A 17,199-nucleotide genomic window follows, 5' to 3' on the forward strand; every position below is an offset into this window, starting at 1 on the left:
CTGAGGCCCTTCCTTTTATGGTTAAGGCACAAGGCTTCATGCCAGCAGCGAGCCCATGCTGCTTGTGGGCGAACGGAAGCGCACAGTTGCATTCTGGGACTTGTATTGCAACGTGAATTGAGTGCCGCTGTCATTGTAGTTTACTGAAACACTGGATGCCTACATATCCCATCATGCTACGCGGCAAAACGTAGATTGTCAACAGATTAGCGGTATCCTGTGCTAGCATGGAAGAAAGGCTCGCCAAGATGGAGCAGGTCGACAAAACTTCAAACAGGTAAGACACCTATCGATTTAAGACGCTCGTTTTACAAACTGGGAAATGATGGCAAGTGCTTTATTCGTCTGCAGCAATCATGAACAGTTGTCATCAGAGAAATAAGACCTGGCATAGGAGCCAATGGTTGGCTGTAAGAACTGAACACGTTTACTTCCAGCCAGTGAAGACGTTGTTTATAATGGACGCCACACACCGACTTTTAACTATTAATATGGCATCCATTTAACCGTGGTTATGATCGATTTTGCTTGATCTCTTAAAACAAAACGAGAAGACAAAATTGAACGTTATATATCGTGGGAAAGTTTCAGCAGAATAAGCTCTTGTATTTGAAGGAGGTTAAACGGTGGTGACTAAATGAATCGGGAGTGATTGCGTCTACATTTAGTTTTTCCAAAATGTGAAAAGTGGCAGTGAAGCTCTCAAGTTGACTCTGTTCATGCTCAACCGGCCACAAGATGGTGTTACTTGCCTTGATGTGCCCAGTGACGCGTCGCTCCCATTTCAAAGTAATAAATGGCTCACTCCCACAAGGGGAAGGAGTGTTATTTGCTTTCAGGTTTTTGATCATCATCAAAGCAACCGCATTTTAAGGAATAATGGATCCTTCTGATACGACTGTAATTTTCGGTTCCCCTTTGAAATCAATGGGAACGATGTGAATATGTTCCAGCACCCTCGGAATAAAACACCGCCACGTAGATGTCAATATCTAGCCTATGTGTCAATTTCCCATCATATAGTAGCATTAATATAGACGGCTATGTAGTTCTTTTAAATACATAAGTTATAATTATCTTGTATGTTCTATGACTTCCTTCTAGACTGCCAGGGGCTTTTTTCAGTATTGTTTATTTTGCAAGTAGTGAGTTTAACAAGTGCAGTGAGGACCGTAGAATAGTCCGCAGTTACTTTCTGTTGTTGGTATTTCAGCTTTGTAACACGTTATTAAATTTGAACGCAGCCGTCTGATGTTTTGGACTGCAGCGACTCTCAGTGCTCACACTTGACATTTTAGTAAGTGTGACTTATTTGCAAGTATTCGAGATGAAAGACGGTCTTATGCTGATTTAAATCACATGACGTGACAAGTTAGTTTTTCCCCCACGCTGCCAAGCAATTACTTAAGTACAGTTCTGATGTGAACATATTGATTTGTTTGTGTTTTGACTGGAGTGGGCGGGACCAGAGGAGCGGTGTCAGCTGATGAGAAGTGTCGGATTTCATCACGCTGTTTATGAAGTGTGTGTGCGCGTGTGTGTCCGCGAGAGCGCGCGAGACTCTTGTAAAAGATAGGGATGGATTTCATCATGCAATGTGTTTGTGCGTGCGTGCGTGCGTGTGTGTGACTCTGGTGTAAAGCACTGTGAGACACAGGAGTCCCCGCAGGGGGAAAACACAACTTCCCTCCCTCCCGACTCAGCCTTCTCCAAGCTGCCGAGTATTCAGACGCTGGGCTAGAATAATAAGTTGTTTGTTCCTACTTTTCAGCCCCCCAGCCTTTCAGTCCTCCTGCTACTTATTTCAGCCCCAGCTGCACCGTGCACGCGCGCTGTCAACCACAGATGACTCGCGAGTGACGTAAGCGTGCTCGCGGACGGGAGACTCTTTGGCAAAACTGCCGCTATTAATACCGCCTAATGAATTTAGTCCTAAGGGCGGATCCGTCCTCTTGCATTCGCTGTTGGTGGGAAGGGGGAGGAGAGGAGGTGGAGCCTGCAAGGGGCTGCTGGTGCTGTGGTTGGACCCCGAGCGCACCGGCCAAAAGAAAGGAAACGGAAAGCATGTTGTAAAGTTTCGTTTCTCCTCCAAGATGATCCCCTACAACCCTGTTTAGCACACTGTAGCTCACATTTGACGTTTCAGCACAAATGCAGCAGAGTGTGCATGTATTGTACATATGAAAGCGAGGGTGGGCGTCTGCGGTTAAATTAAAGTGGTGGAAGTCTCCCTCGTCTCTACAGTACCTATGAGCGTTCTACCGAATTACTCAGGAGCCAGAATATCTGGTTGCTGGATACTGACATCAGATGGCTGGTAAGTGCACTTTATTGGATTCATTTGTAATGCTGTAGTGTGAATAGGTTTCTCTCTATTTGTGCCCTGCGATTGGCTGGCGACCAATCCAGGGTGTTGTCGGCTCGATGCCAGGTGTTACGGACTTCCAACAGGTTAAGCAGTCTAGAAAATCAATAGATGGAATTTGTCTCGCTCATTCATGTGTAATGAGTTCTACATGACTCTTTGTAAATCCCAAACCCCATTCAATAGCTCTGCACATTCTTTGGGTGTTTGTTGACATACTTGCTTGTGGCGCTTGAGACTCATGTTGCCCTCGAGTATGTGAGTGGATTTTTGCCGTTCTGGTTTCTTCTCACTGGATACGTTTTCATGGATGCATTTATCTGAATTAAAAGCCTGATCGAAACATAAATGCTTCACGTACACCATTTCATTGTATACCTGTTGTACAATGACAATAAAGGCATTCTATTCTGTTCTACACAGGCTCTGATATTTGTGGGTAGGCATTCCAGAGTTCTGGAGTCTGGAGAGAATGCTCTCGAACCTGCAGACTTCTTTTTGCCTCACGGGGTTACTAAAAGGCTAGCGTTTTGTGACGGAACATATGGCACCACTAAGTCAAAGTGATAAGAAGGCGCTAAGCCATGTAATATATTATAGCTAACAGAACTTTGAAATCGCAACTCAAATGGACCAGAAGCAAATGTAAGTTGGCTAGTATCGGGGACTTTTAGTACTGGAAATAAGAAAAGAAGGGAGCAATACGCTACAATAATGGAGGCGCAACATAACAAATGCATGTATTATCATTTCTTCATCACATGTTGAGAGAATAGGATGCATCTTAGCGATAGTGCTGACTCTAGAAATGTTCTTAATGTGTGTAAGTAGGGAGTTGGGTCAAATGTCAAATGTTTTTACAAAATAACTCTGGGTAAGAAGAAAAGGAAGCAGTTGCCAGAGATGGTAATACAATCAATGCAGAAGTGCAAGCCTCTGCAAGGCTAACAAGCCTCGACATGGTACCAAATCGAAAGTATTACCTTTTGTCTGCATTGCTTCATGTATTGATGAGTCAATAAGTTGAATAAGAAACTCGTCAAAAGGTGTGGTAGTAACGATACAACGCTGCGTTATATTTAGAAATGTTCTATGCTGTTGACCTTGGGCAAGATTTGTGCTCCGTGGTACCCCTGCCCTCGTTCTCAGTTCATCAGTGTATAGCGAGTGAGTGCAAATACAGAAGTGCATGATTCAGCATTTTCACCAGCGACACTCATCTTTTATTGCACTCCAGTTTTGTTTTAACGCATAACCCACTAAGTGGTTGCTGTGTGTATGCTCTCATTGACTCAGTCCATCCTACGGTGACCCTGCACTGATAAGATAAATGCTTGTGCTCTTCACCTCTGAACACTTCGCACTCCACCTGTAAAGGCATGTTGCCACTATAAAGGTGGGTGGACTGAGTTTAGTGGGAAAAACACTGAAAGGCCTGCTTACGAGTACATTTGTACAGCGACGGTCTTTTGGAACATGGCACATGGCTTTTTACAGCACTCACTGGGTGAGGTGTGGATGTCTCGGATAATGTGGTAAGTGTTCTGCCTAACAAGTTGAGAAAAGTGAATTGCTAAAAATCAGCATTACGACTATTTATACATGTGTGTATTTGTGTTAGGTATGCAACAATGAATTGATTCATCGACAAACAATCGATTGTTAAATTAATCAAGAATGTTCTTGATAAATGATTAATCGTTTCTAGAAATCGTTAAACTCGAGCTGCAGCTAACGATGATTTTAATAATTGATTCATCTGTTTTGTTTTGTTTTTGCCAAGGATTTAGGCAATTTTAAGTTATTTAAAGTGCCTGTGTTTTTGAATAGAGATGGAGACAAAATGTTTTCTACGATTCATAACTATCAGCTTCATATGTTATTCCAAAAATCCTTAGTTGCAGTGTGAGTAGCATTTGAATCTTGAACGACCAACATCATAGCTCGTGACACCCTTTTGAGACGACACACTGTGGTTTCCAGGAATTGTAACCTTACTCAGCATGCAACAGGCACATTACTCAGTCGCGCAAACAGCTGAGCTGTTGTCATGGATTTGGGTCACTTTGTGTACTTTGGCTCCTGTTGGAGTTAGACTGGATTGGCCAAAGCTTGGTTAAAAACTAAACATTAACCCTCAATACTCAGTAACTCAGCGCATCTGGCTCTTGTTTACTGTTAACATGGTGACCAGTCACACCATGACGAGCTGGTTGTCTTGGGATTTTAAGCCTTTGTTATACATCAACCAAGTAGCAAACCCATCTGTCGAACAATGTCCGGTCGCTATCACTTTTGTCTATCAGATTTTACAGATACTGTTACACAGGTATTCATTTGATAAACTGCCTTTTATGGTGGTGTTGCTGTGGCCAGTCTGAACATTATAAAGAGGGTGATATTGTGATCTTGGTTTATTGTTTTTGGGTGTTTTGTCGTTGGCACGTCCGCCTCGCAGCTAAATGATCCGGTGTGGCTGTGTTAGTGTACATTTTCTCTTAATTATTTTGCCATCTCATTAAATGCACCCCAGTATCCTGGTGGGTTACGTTTAAAACGCACACAATACTGTGCAAGGTCAAGCACAGTGGGTTCAGGGACACTGATTGGAAGTGCCGGTATACCTTTACTGACTGATGGTGACGAGCTCTGTTGTGTGTTTGTAGCGGAAGTGGTGATGGCTCCCTTGACCGCCTCCTCCCCTCGGTGAGCACGGGCCTTTCACCGAGGAAAAGGACTACAAGTCAGTGCAAGTCTGAGCCGCCTCTTCTCCGCACCTCCAAGCGCACCATCTACACGGCTGGGCGTCCCCCCTGGTACAACCAACATGGCACCCAGTCCAAGGAGGCCTTTGTCATTGGTAGGATATTTCATGCGTGTGCATTGTGAAAAAACACCACTGAATGCTTGCTGTATACATATTTGTGTTTATTAAGTTGCTCATAGAGAGTCGTGTTTTTGATTCTTGTTTAGTATCATGTTTAATAACTTGTCCTTTAAACAATGGTCTTGTTGAAGTGTAGGGGCAAGGGTCTTTGTGTGAAGGGAAAAGCCAGCCATTGTTGCTGCTCTTGATGTAACCCTATACTGTTTATTGTTCAGATGAAGTCGTAGCGAAACGCTTTGATACCCAAATAGTCTTTAGCGGCCTGTCTTACACCATATTTTTCCCTTCTCTCTGAGCATGCGTTATTCAGTCATCTATTGTCTCAGCTTTAGCCTGCCTTTAAAACTCTCGCGTGAAGTCGTATACAGTGGTGTGCTACTGTCTATTAACACAACAAAATACAAACTAGCGTCCACTGTTATGATGTCAACATTGTGTGACAGGTCTGTGCGGCGGCAGTGCTTCGGGAAAGACGACCGTCGCTAGAAAAATCATCGAAGCCCTCGACGTTCCTTGGGTTGTCCTCCTTTCCATGGACTCCTTTTACAAGGTATGCAACAGCTTGCTGACACTATGTCAATATTTAACATGGCTTTCTCGGCATGGTCCCTCAGATGACAACCCGGTTTTTCCACTGTGTCCTTTTTTATTTAATCTCTGTCTGGTCAAACTGGTTAGCGAGCGCCGAAACGACAATTTAGTGCTGTCATTTATTGTGGATCAAAGAGAAAAACTCTTTGTTTGCTTTTGGTTCCCTGAGTGATTCCGTCTGAAGGGAAGGATTCAATATTAGAGCTCAGACGTGTCTTAAGGAGGGCAAAGTGTTGCGAGGAAGCCCACTGCTCCTGCTTCTCCATGTACCCTCCCACTGTGGTTATGTAATCTTGTCACTGTGATCAGCAGCGCTGGAACCCGGCCGGCACAAGTGCCAATTTCCACACTGCTGTGTCCAGGAGGTGACCTCTAAAATGTTTCTGAAATATGTTTTGAGTTTAAACTCACATGTTTATTAGATTCATCACGTAGAGGAGTATAAAATTATGTCATTAATATTCTTTGAGACGTCTCAATGTCCAAATAACGTTTTAGTGTTTGACCAAAGGTCACCATGGTACATTTAATTGTAGTTCTACTCACTTCTTTTGCTCTAGAACTTGAATCTGTGGGCAAGAATACATTATTTGAAATGAACTGTTTGTCATACCCCACGAGCACATAGCAAATGTAAATGGAACAACAAGATTTCTTAAACCTATTTGGCGGAATCCTGTCTGTGACGAGAGTCACGTTGCATCTTTTCAAGTTAAATAAATATCCGGGTGCGGATGCCACATTCACAGCCATCAAACCGGCCGGGTGGATCCTGGGGCGTCGAGCTGTCGATTTAGGAATCATTTGTGGCCTTCCTGTTTAGTTTGGAGACATAAATATGTAATTGAGTGCAGGCTCTGGGTCCCACGGCAACAGAGCGGGTGACAGATAATATCAGGCACAACAGCTCAATGAAAATAAATGAAACAACAAATTGATAATAAAATTCATTGCCAACACTTTCAATTAGCAATTTTTATCACTGTTACGTTTCGTTGTTTCAGCCCTGCTTGAGCAACTTAAGGACCATTTGCAAATGAACCCCCACGAAATGGAGGTCTTAAGATGTGTGCTCGTTTTCATCAAAAAAGCATATTCAGATATATATATTTTTTATTTTTTTAATGTGATTTATAAAACCACCTTCAGAAAACATTTGACAAACCATGAAATTTCAACATGGAGACAAAGATTAAGATATTTTGAAATCATTTTTTCCCATTATCTGTTTTATGATAAACTGCCAATCATTCAAATACTCATGTCAGTCAAATTAAACGATTTGAATGAACGTGTTTACCATTATTGATCAAATTATATGATAATGATTGCATTCATGCAACAATGCTATAGCTGCATTATTTATGAAACGTGAATCTGATGCTTTCCCATAGGTCCTCTCCTCAGAACAACAGATGCGGGCTGCCAGTAACGATTATAACTTTGACCACCCCGATGCCTTCGACTTTGATTTGCTGACACACACGCTGCGAAAGCTCAAGCAGGGCAAGAGTGTGAAAATCCCCGTGTATGATTTCACAACTCACGGGAGACAGAAGGAGTGGGTAAGTTTGAACGTACCAAATAATCAAAAGCCTGTCAGAATGATTGCACCACAGATGTGTCTAGCCCATTTGCAGGGGTGTTAAAGCTCCCCAAAAGAGAATGATAGAGAATTTCCTTTTGACAGAAAATATCAGGCAAACAGTCGCAACCTTGAAGGAACCCTGATAAGAACGCAACATTTATCGCCTTCCAAAAGACATTTGCAATTGTTCCTAGCTCAGTGAGAAACGGGCTTTAAAGCACCGTTATCTGATTCGTAGCCCATTTATGCATAGACACTTGCAGGTAATAATGCCAAAATATTAAAGTACTAATACGTCCTCAATGGTGAAGGAATTTTGGAGGCTTGAATAAGCACAAATTTGAATGTAATTTTCCAGAGTGTAAAAGTTAAACTGGCTCCCATATACATGGCCCAAAACTAAAATAACTCCGCTGATCTGCTGATGTCGAGCACGTGTTTACGTCACATATACACGTACGTGTACCAGTACAAGGAAGTACGTACTTTTACTGCATCCTTAATATTTTTACAAATGTATCCACCACAGAAAACAGTGTATGGAGCCAGTGTGATCATCTTTGAAGGGATCATGGCCTTTGTCGATAAAGAGCTCTTGAAGGTAAGTCCAGTGTTGTTGTTGTCCAATAACATAATCTGATCAAGTTGTCTTTTTTTTGACCTCCTAATGAATTCACCTGTGCCATCAAATACCGTGCCTGCCTAAACACTTTTCATTTTCCTGTGAAGTTGCTGGACATGAAGATTTTTGTCGACACGGACTCAGATATCCGTCTCGTGCGGCGGCTGCGGAGGGACATCACCGAGCGAGGCCGAGACATTGAGGGTGTCATCAAACAGTACAATAAATTTGTCAAGCCATCCTTTGAGCAGTACATCGAACCAACCATGCGTCTGGCTGATATTGTGGTGCCTCGGGGTACGTATGCCATCCACGTACACGCCATTGCATGACTTACTGTGAACAGTAAAGGGATGGACACCCAACAAGAAATTGCTTTGGAAGTTATTTCCCCATTATTGATATCGACTTTGATTTCTGTTATTCCATCAGGTGGCGGAAACATGGTGGCCATTGATTTGATAGTGCAGCACGTCCACAGTCAACTGGAAGAGGTGAGAAATTTCTTGACCTAAAGCAACCACACGCAGAAGACACATCATGCCAGTTAATTATAAGTGTGTGAGTTGAGACTTCGGCCCTCCTCCTTGCTAGTGTTATTTACTATGTTTAGGGCCTGTCAAGTTCTTCCGTACCAAACACATCAGCGCCCTCGAGTAAAAAATAACCTTTCCCCAACAGTTTGGCAAAGTTAGATGTTAAAAAAAAAACAAAAAAAGACATAATGGCTTGGTATGATGATATGTTTGAAGTGAACACAGGGGTCCTGCCCAACCCTGATGATGAATGAGTCCAGGTTTAGGCCTTTTTCCTCACTCCTGTCCATGTACAGTACTGTATTTGAGCCTGCTTGCCTCGCTCTAGTACTCCCTCTAGTGGTTAGAAGATGGGCTGCTTTTAATAGTTATCCTTGTGAATCAGACTTATTTTGAATGTCGTTATTCGTAATGGCTCCTTATTGTTTCCATATAATAGAAATATTAGTCCATCATGTGGAAACATAATGTCCCTAATTAGGAGCAGTGTCCTCATACAACTTTGTTTGGAATTCTATCACACAGTCTCATTCTATTGTCGAGGCACATTACGCTTTTATTGTTCCTTTCTACCCACATGTGCACTTGCACACTCACAATGAATTGCTCTCCCACTCTTTTCCCACCACACCGTCATCCCACCACCTTCCACGGCTCACAGCGCGAGCTCAGCGTCAGGTAGAGTGGCCTTTAATCCTGTCTGTCATCCATCCTTTCCTCAACATGTCTGCCCTCTTCCCCCGACTGCTGCTGCATTCTCTTACTGCAAGGCGGTGGAAAAGAGAGGGAAACAGCCAAGCTCTTCCGCCTTCACCCCTTTGCTGGCTGCCGTGTGACATCACCAAGCACCACAATTGTAGGCCCGGCCAATTCAAATTAATAAGGGCGCAAAACTCTTCCCAAATTGTGTTAAAGGTCCCATGGCAATTCCTTTTATGAAATTTGCAAGATAATTTGTTGTAAGTGTCCCGAGGTGAAATGCGACACATCACGTTGGCAGGGATCAAAAGCGGACGGGCTGGGATCGTGCAGGCCATTCAGTTGAATATAACCTGTGCATCACGCACATAAATTTTTTCGACAATGACTGCAAGCTTTCATCCTTAGGTTCATTCTGAATTCTAAAAGTAAGTTATGTCGTAAAACACGCGGCCAGCTGTATCTCGCTCGCTTAAAATTCAGAAATGTATCGTGAAAGCTCACATTTACAAAGCCTTCCTCCACCATATGCACCCAAAGACGACACAATTCCGGTTAAAAAATGTTTGCCCTTTGAGGTTGGCGCTTGAGACAAAGTTTTGGCTTTGCTTTAAGATGCAAGTGTGCAGCCATTCAGTCAAAAGTGGGCAGGTACTTGAATAATGATTAACCAATCTCAACGGCACCAAACTTTGATGCGCTCATTTTGCAAGCCTTCGGTCTTTTTAACGGGTATTGCATACAGTTAACAAATGACTCATTTTGACCAATTTGATGTATAAAACAGTTGGGGGACGGGCGCATTTTGATGCCATGGGACCTTTAAGAAAAGCAATTGGAGAATTGACATTACTTCTAAAGTGGGTGGTGAGGTGAATGTGGAGCAGCCAGCATTTCATGTCAGGATGTTGCTTTTCCCCTCTTTTCAAGAAATGACAACTCTCGCACACTCTTGCTGCCTTCTGTCAAGAGAATTAGTCAAGAGCAGAATGTTTGACCCCTCCTCTCTCTGGCGACAGGGGTGAGAGTGACTCTAAGAAATAGATAAATAAAACGTGTGGCGGTGCTGCAGTTGCACACATTAGCAGCCACCAAGTTTCCCTTACTGCATGCAGTGCGCTAGCTTTCTTTTTTTCTCTTTCCATTGAACGTCGGGCCACAGAATCACAGACAGATACATACACAAAGGAAGTGAAACGAAATATCAACTTCCACGACGGTAGACTTTTATGAAATACGGGCCACGCTAGATCGTGCACCACCCACGCATATGCACAGAGTCGATGCACAAGTTATCTCGACAGATAGACGGCCATTGGAAACACGTAGCTTTCAGATTGGCCCTTCGTCCATTCATCCAGCCTGATGTTGTGCCCTTTCATTTCTCTCATCTTCTGTTCTCCATCTGTCTGCGTCACCTCCGTTGTCGTCATTGTGTTTCATCGAAAATTCCCCATAGAGGAAACTTCGCTGGGATATGTGAGCAGATTTGCTATGATTTCTGTTTTTCTTTGCATCCGGCTAAAGTGACAAAGTTGGCTGTAGCATTTTAGAGCCACGACTGCATCACTACTTGTAACAGTGTGTGTTCAGTTTGCAGCCAAAGGGTAACCCCCTCGGCTAACAGTTTCTATACGCAAAACATGTAGTTACTGTATGTGTGTGAAATCTTGGAAAATTATTACAATTCACTGAGACCAAATGCTGTCAAACAGAAAGCATCCACTTTATAGAATATCCAATTATCATGGTCTCTATTCTGTTGTAATTTTCTACCAAATTACTCTAACAAGGACACTGTGTGCTTTGCTCTTTTGCCTTTCTGCTTTTGCAATCCTAAAGCTGTTAGTGATTTTTTTCATGCCTCCTTGCATTCACACTACTTACAAATTTGTGTGTGTGTGCTGTTTGCATTTATGAATTTGCACATTGGATGGTGCTGATGCCCACTCTTTTTTTTTTTTATTTTTTACCTGCTCCTCTTATCCCCCCACCACCATTTATTTATTGCTGTGGGGACAGGGCAGCCCTGGCTTCTGCACACCAAGCTCAACCGCTTCCGCAGACGCTCAGCGTTCTGGAGAGTACACCCCAGGTCAAAGGCATGCACACCATCATCAGGTACAATCAAGTACCAGTACAGTACATCACAATCAGTTTTCCGCCACGATCAAAATGCCTGTGTGGACATAACATGTACACTTGTCACCTCTTCCTATAGGAACAAGGAAACCAGCCGGGATGAGTTCATCTTTTACTCCAAGAGGTTGATGCGTCTGTTGATTGAGCGAGCGCTCTCCTTCCTGCCATCACAGGTGCTTAAGCACAAGATACACGGTTGATTCATTCATTCGGAATCAATACAGACTTGACACCGAGGAGCCAGAGCAAGAAAGTGTAAGGTTAATAAGAAAAATATCGCTCCATAATATTATACTTTCACAAAATATAGAATAGTAACAGCTTCTACTTGAGTGGGAACATTTCTTCCCATTTTGCCCATTTGCAGAATGTATTAGCAGGTTCTTAAGCCTTTCTGGGTGATCGTCTTGTCGGGCCACAAGTTCACAGGGACTCTTGCTGTGAACAAATTAAAATAACAAGATGACTGTTGGAGACTGAGTGACTATTGTTGGGGTTGCCTTGAGCAATCATTTCATATTGATGCTTTCACAGGTCCACGTCGTCCAGACACCCCAGGGAGAGGACTATGAAGGCAGGCGTTTCCACGGGAAGAGGGTAATGTTTTTCTCAAATCTTTTTGGTTTTCTCCCTAAAGTCGCTGAATCACTCTGTAATTCTTGTTCTTATTTCTTTGCAGATCACCGGCGTGTCCATTTTGCGGGCAGGGGAAACCATGGAGCCCGCTCTAAGGGCCGTTTGCAAAGATGTCCGCATTGGCAAAATCCTCATCCAGACCAACCAGGACACAGGAGAACCTGAGGTCCAGGTTTAAAACAATAGGATATTGGAGACAAGCATCTAAACTGCACTCAATATTATGGCATCAATTCATACTTTGTTTCTTGCTCAGCTTCATTACCTGCGTCTCCCCAAAGACATAAGCGAAGATCACGTCATTCTGATGGACTGCACCGTGTCCACTGGCGCTGCAGCCATGATGGCCGTTCGAGTGCTGCTGGTGCGTATGCATTTGTATTTCCATTTTTAGACATGTTGAAAGACCACACCTCAACTGACCTTTCTGTTTCAGGACCATGATGTGCAAGAGGATAAAATCCTTCTGGTGTCTCTGCTAATGGCTGAAATGGGAGTGCACTCGGTGGCCTACGCCTTCCCGCAGGTCAAGATCATCACCACAGCCGTAGACAAGAAGGTCAACGATCTCTTCCACATCATACCTGGCATCGGTAAGCATCTTACAGAGAATGTGAAGACACTAAATAACCCTTCTATGGTAAAGAGCAGCACATTGTTTGCACCCCAGACCTCTGCAGTGGCATTTTTTTGCGGGTATTTCCAGTATACTTTTGGTACTCTTTGATACTTGCCACATTGTGATTTTATAATATGTGTGTGTGTCTGTGTGTGTGTGTGTGTGTGTGTGTGTGTGTGTGTGTGTGTGTGTGTGTGTGTGTGTGTGTGTGTATGTATGTATGTATGTATGTATGTATGTATATTTATATATATATATATATATATATATATATATATATATATATATATACATACACACACGCACACACACACACACACATTTATGGTCTTTAGCTCATGAACTTATACCTATTGCATGTGGCAGTTTGTTCTCATGTGACTATCGTTTTAAATTTTTCGTTTCGGTAGGAAATTTTGGGGATAGATATTTTGGAACTGATGCACCTCCTGACTGGAGCGACGACGAGATAGATGAGCCTAGTTACTGATTTGACATGAGTCAGTGGCTGTGAACTTGCTCATCAGGTGGCCCACGAAGAACAACTTTGAAGCCTCTGCAGGGCCCAGAGCAAAACAATCGCACTGTACACTCGCACCATTAAAATGTTTAACTTATTTTATTCTTCATGAATTTGTGTTATGAAGTTAAAGATATTTTTGTACAGTATGTTGATAGCTTGATCCATGTGCAATTTGCACCTTAAAAGCCTCATACTGTGGACGACACTGAATGTGAACGAAGGGGGGGGGTCCGCCTTCATCAGTCACGTGCGGTTGAATCAGTACACAAACTCAACTTTCATCACATGCACTTGTGAAACGACCATTCAACCGGAAAATGTGTAGGTGTATTTTTTCCCCTTCTTTCTCTCTGGGGCGTGAAAACAGCTGAAAGCGTAATACACCCAGACGTCTGCCTTTCTGCAAACTGTCTGACCAGGTCTGTTAGATTGAATTCAGAGTGTGTCAAACACATTTCAGCCCCATTGTGTTTTTGACCTCGCGTGCCTGGTTAGTACCTGAGTAAAAAACACTTTTAGTATTAAAAATATAGGCTCCGTTTTTTTTAAGATGTTGGATTAAAAATAGATATTACAAATCAGGTTACTCTAGTAATGCCTCTTGTCCTTTTTTTTTTTATATAAAAGAACTTCATTGCTCTCCTCCTTATAGGACACTGTAAAAGTTTAGTTGCTGAATCCAAGTGGTGGCTTGTCAACTTATCATGCCGTTGCCTTTGCACTGTTTTGTTTACAAGTTAAGCTGCATGTTTTTTGTATAAGTTCAATAAATATGCAGTTGTTTTAATCCTTTTCTAGCAGTGTCTTTCATTGGTATTACACAAATGTAGTTTTGCTCCCTGTCCATGAACCGGCAGTTTTTAATAGCAATGTTATTCAAATAAATGTTGCCTCATCAGAGAGAGTCCTTCATAAGGTCTTGTAAGAAGCCTTCTTTAGAAAAAACAGACACAGAGGAGTCCAATTGTGATCGATTCGATGCCTTGAGAAAGAAACATCTTGGCAGAATGACAATATCCACAAGCAAGGCAATTAAAATCATTTTTAAGCTGTCCTGTAATGCTGTGCCTGATTAAAAGGAGGGTTCTCACCCAATTCGGGATCTTTATGAAAAAAATGGGTTAGTAATGTGGTTGTGCTTGGAGCGCTCACTGCCATTAGGACAAAAAAGATAATGATTGAAAATGCAACTTTATTCTCATGTTTTACCTTTTATTCTGGAACAGGTGCATTTATTATGTTTTTTTTTTTAAATTATTGCACTAACGTAAAAATATACTTCTTGTTCGTGAGTTCTCCAAGGTAAGTTTAATTATCACAATTACACCAATGCTTTTATATTTAGGCCAAAGCTTGAGAAGGATTGTTTTATTTTTTTTTAATGATGTCATACTGTATTGCATATTATTTTAAAAACCAACAAGTGTGGCTTGCCTCCATTTACTGATGTTTTTCATAGATTGGGCAACAAGGTGTGTGGAATTTTTTCCCTTGTTTATTTTGTCCTTTTCTTATTATTGTAAAAGTGGTTTTATTTCCGGGATAGAACAATATTTCTAAAACTACTTATTTGAAAATATATATTTTTTTTTTATCGGTAATCAAGCGTGACCCACTGCCTGCCTGACTCATAAACAATTTTAACTTACCAATAGAACAAACCTCAAGCAAAATCTCTACAAAGGAAAATCAACGTACCTATTTTCACCTTTATCTCACATTTCGTACTAACTAAAAAAAGACCCTTGATATCAGGAAGGATGTTGTGGTTGTCCTCATCTCGTGGAAAGTAACCTTGATATCTTCCATCACTTTCCGTAACGCTCAATGACAGCTGTCAAGAAGAAGTATGATTGACGCCCGTCTGATGAGCCTGATGGACAATTACAAAGCAGAACCCTGTCAGACTTACAAGAAGCACCGATTGGAAGGGGGAGGACGAAGCTGTGTACGCGTTTGTGAAGGACAGTCAAAAGACGTGAGGGGAGCTAAGAATATCAGCAGGCCCGTTTGCCTGCTTCTCTACAGCTGTCAGAAGATGTGAGCGCGGACATGATCAAAATGTGCTGTGCCTTTTTTATTTTTTTTAATAATCTTTTTTTCTAAGACTCCCTCAAAACAAATGACAAAAATGCTTCTCGAGCTTAATAGATAGAGCTGCATTTAAATTTCTGTTTCTTGACAACATCATTGAATAATAGTGTCAGTGGAAAATTTAGCACCAGCAGTGAAACCAACAGGAAGACACTCATGTGTGTGAGAAGTACTACATCCCCATTGGTAGTGACGTAGGCGTGGTGCATTGTATATTCTTCTTCAATTAGCTCGGCTGTCATTCTTAAATGTTCTTCTCAAAATAGGCCCACTGCTTAGCCGGTCCACCTGCATGCTGTCCACAACCTTCACATAAGAGCAGAGGAGTGAGTAAACCTTTTATCTTCACTTTCTAAGCGCTATTTCCGAAAACCGGCTTATCATGGATTGATTGAACGCTTCACACATTTCTCTCATTAGAAAGAGTCAATATTCGCCTGGGGGAAAAGTCAAATGGAAGTGGAGGGAGATACGCTTCATATATTCTGACAACAGCAGCAAATTAGACATTTAAAGTAGCAACGGTGTTTCTATTTATAATAAACGCCTGGATGAATAACAATAGTAGCGTGAATCACGATCTGTTGATTCACTTTTTTACTCCATGTCAAGGTCCGATTTGTGAAAGACATTTTATGAATAATTGTAATGATGTAACAATTACCCTTCCTTTCATTTTCTGTATGTGGCCCGGAGGAAGAAAGACACCCTTTATCTAAGTGTTCATCAAAAATGAGTTTTTTTAAATACAAAAAAAAAAAAGGTGAAAAATCACATCGTCTAAAACGCTTTTGGTGTGTCCACTGAAAAATTGATTCTTCTTTGTTTAGCAGGGATCTTAAATCCTAGACCTCGGGCCCTGGTTTTCCGGGATTTTTTCCATGTCTCCCTACCGTTACACATCTGATTCAAATGATCAACCAGGTCTGCAGAAGCTAGACAATGACCTGACCCTAAGAATCACCTTATGTTGCAACAGATAGGCATAGAAAAACATCAACTCAGCCTGCTCGTCTTTGAGCCGTCAAAATGGATCTATTCAAAGCCTCCACTGGTTGGAAAATAACCCTCCAGGTTGTTGCTGTATTGAGAGGCACCATAGTTTGTGAGCTTAGGTAGCTGGGGGGGGCCGCGGCATTCCCTTCAAGCTCGGCAATGTAAATAACGGCTCCGAGCTTTTCTGTTAATTATAGGACTAGATACATAGCTGGCTAACGAACTGTAGTTAAACTGGGCCTAGTAAAAATCTCACAATCATGCCGGATAACCACTGATCCATACAAACACACTCAAGGAATTTATCTCCTGTAATTGGAGTCACTTGGGCAGCAGTACTGCAAAAAAAGACATAAGTAGTTCTCGGTAGTATATTAGTCCTGTATGTTTATCTATTTACTTTATTTGTGAAAATAAAATGGTGGGTTCCAAAGGAGGAATTTCTTTTGTCTTTTTTTTTTCTTTCCGACATTTGACCTTGGAGCCCGCAATTTTTTGTGAGAAGGATGCAGCCGAGTGGTTCTTTCTTGGACTAACCAACTTTAGAATGGTTTTGTTTCAGTCTCATTCTCAGGTTTGTCAGTCCATCAAATAGCAACTCTCCTAGACAACATGCCTTCTGATTGGACAGTAAAGTACTTCATATTTTCAGATATTGTACGTGGATGAATGGATTTTCAGTATCTGTGCTTTACTTGAGTATTTATTTGTCTGATGACTTTTTACTTTAAAATTTTACAGTTCAAAACAAATACAATGGTGCCTACTGCTGCTACTCCAAATTTGTGTCCATTCATACCAGTGCCTTTTATTTGGCTTACAAAATTGTTCACTTACAGTACCGTTTAAAAGTTTGGGGTCACTTAGAAATGGCTATTTTCTCAATGAGTATAACATTAAA

The 17,199-nt window shown here is 41.9% G+C and overlaps 2 protein-coding genes across 7 annotated transcripts in view; both read left to right on the forward strand.

Annotated features, from left to right (window-relative positions):
- The first annotated feature begins 138 nt into the window (after nucleotides 1-138).
- On the forward strand, nucleotides 139-13,995 carry uckl1b (uridine-cytidine kinase 1-like 1b). 6 transcript variants are annotated; one of them, XM_049752036.1, is made up of 15 exons: nucleotides 139-277; nucleotides 5,032-5,225; nucleotides 5,696-5,802; nucleotides 7,238-7,408; nucleotides 7,961-8,032; nucleotides 8,161-8,350; nucleotides 8,486-8,547; nucleotides 10,748-10,767; nucleotides 11,311-11,409; nucleotides 11,510-11,603; nucleotides 11,965-12,027; nucleotides 12,110-12,238; nucleotides 12,323-12,430; nucleotides 12,503-12,659; nucleotides 13,096-13,995. In XM_049752036.1, exons 1-15 carry the CDS (start codon nucleotides 228-230, stop codon nucleotides 13,173-13,175), a joined length of 1,596 nt encoding a protein of 531 aa, XP_049607993.1. In that variant the 5' UTR covers nucleotides 139-227; the 3' UTR covers nucleotides 13,176-13,995. The 6 variants fall into 6 exon arrangements, with proteins under 6 accessions (XP_049607993.1, XP_049607988.1, XP_049607990.1 ...); XM_049752031.2 differs by lacking the exon at nucleotides 139-277 and adding an exon at nucleotides 2,025-2,317; XM_049752033.2 differs by lacking the exon at nucleotides 139-277 and adding an exon at nucleotides 2,025-2,317 and having other exon boundaries at nucleotides 12,110-12,232.
- Nucleotides 13,996-15,100: 1,105 nt separating this feature from the next.
- zbtb46 (zinc finger and BTB domain containing 46) overlaps nucleotides 15,101-17,199 on the forward strand; it is a 67,340-nt gene continuing 65,241 nt past the window's right edge. The window contains exon 1 of the mRNA XM_049752029.2: nucleotides 15,101-15,628. The gene's annotated coding sequence lies outside the window, so the exon portion shown is untranslated. The remainder of the gene's footprint in view (nucleotides 15,629-17,199) is intronic.

This window comes from Syngnathus scovelli, chromosome 2 (assembly GCF_024217435.2).
Source record: "Syngnathus scovelli strain Florida chromosome 2, RoL_Ssco_1.2, whole genome shotgun sequence".
NCBI lineage: Eukaryota > Metazoa > Chordata > Actinopteri > Syngnathiformes > Syngnathidae > Syngnathus > Syngnathus scovelli.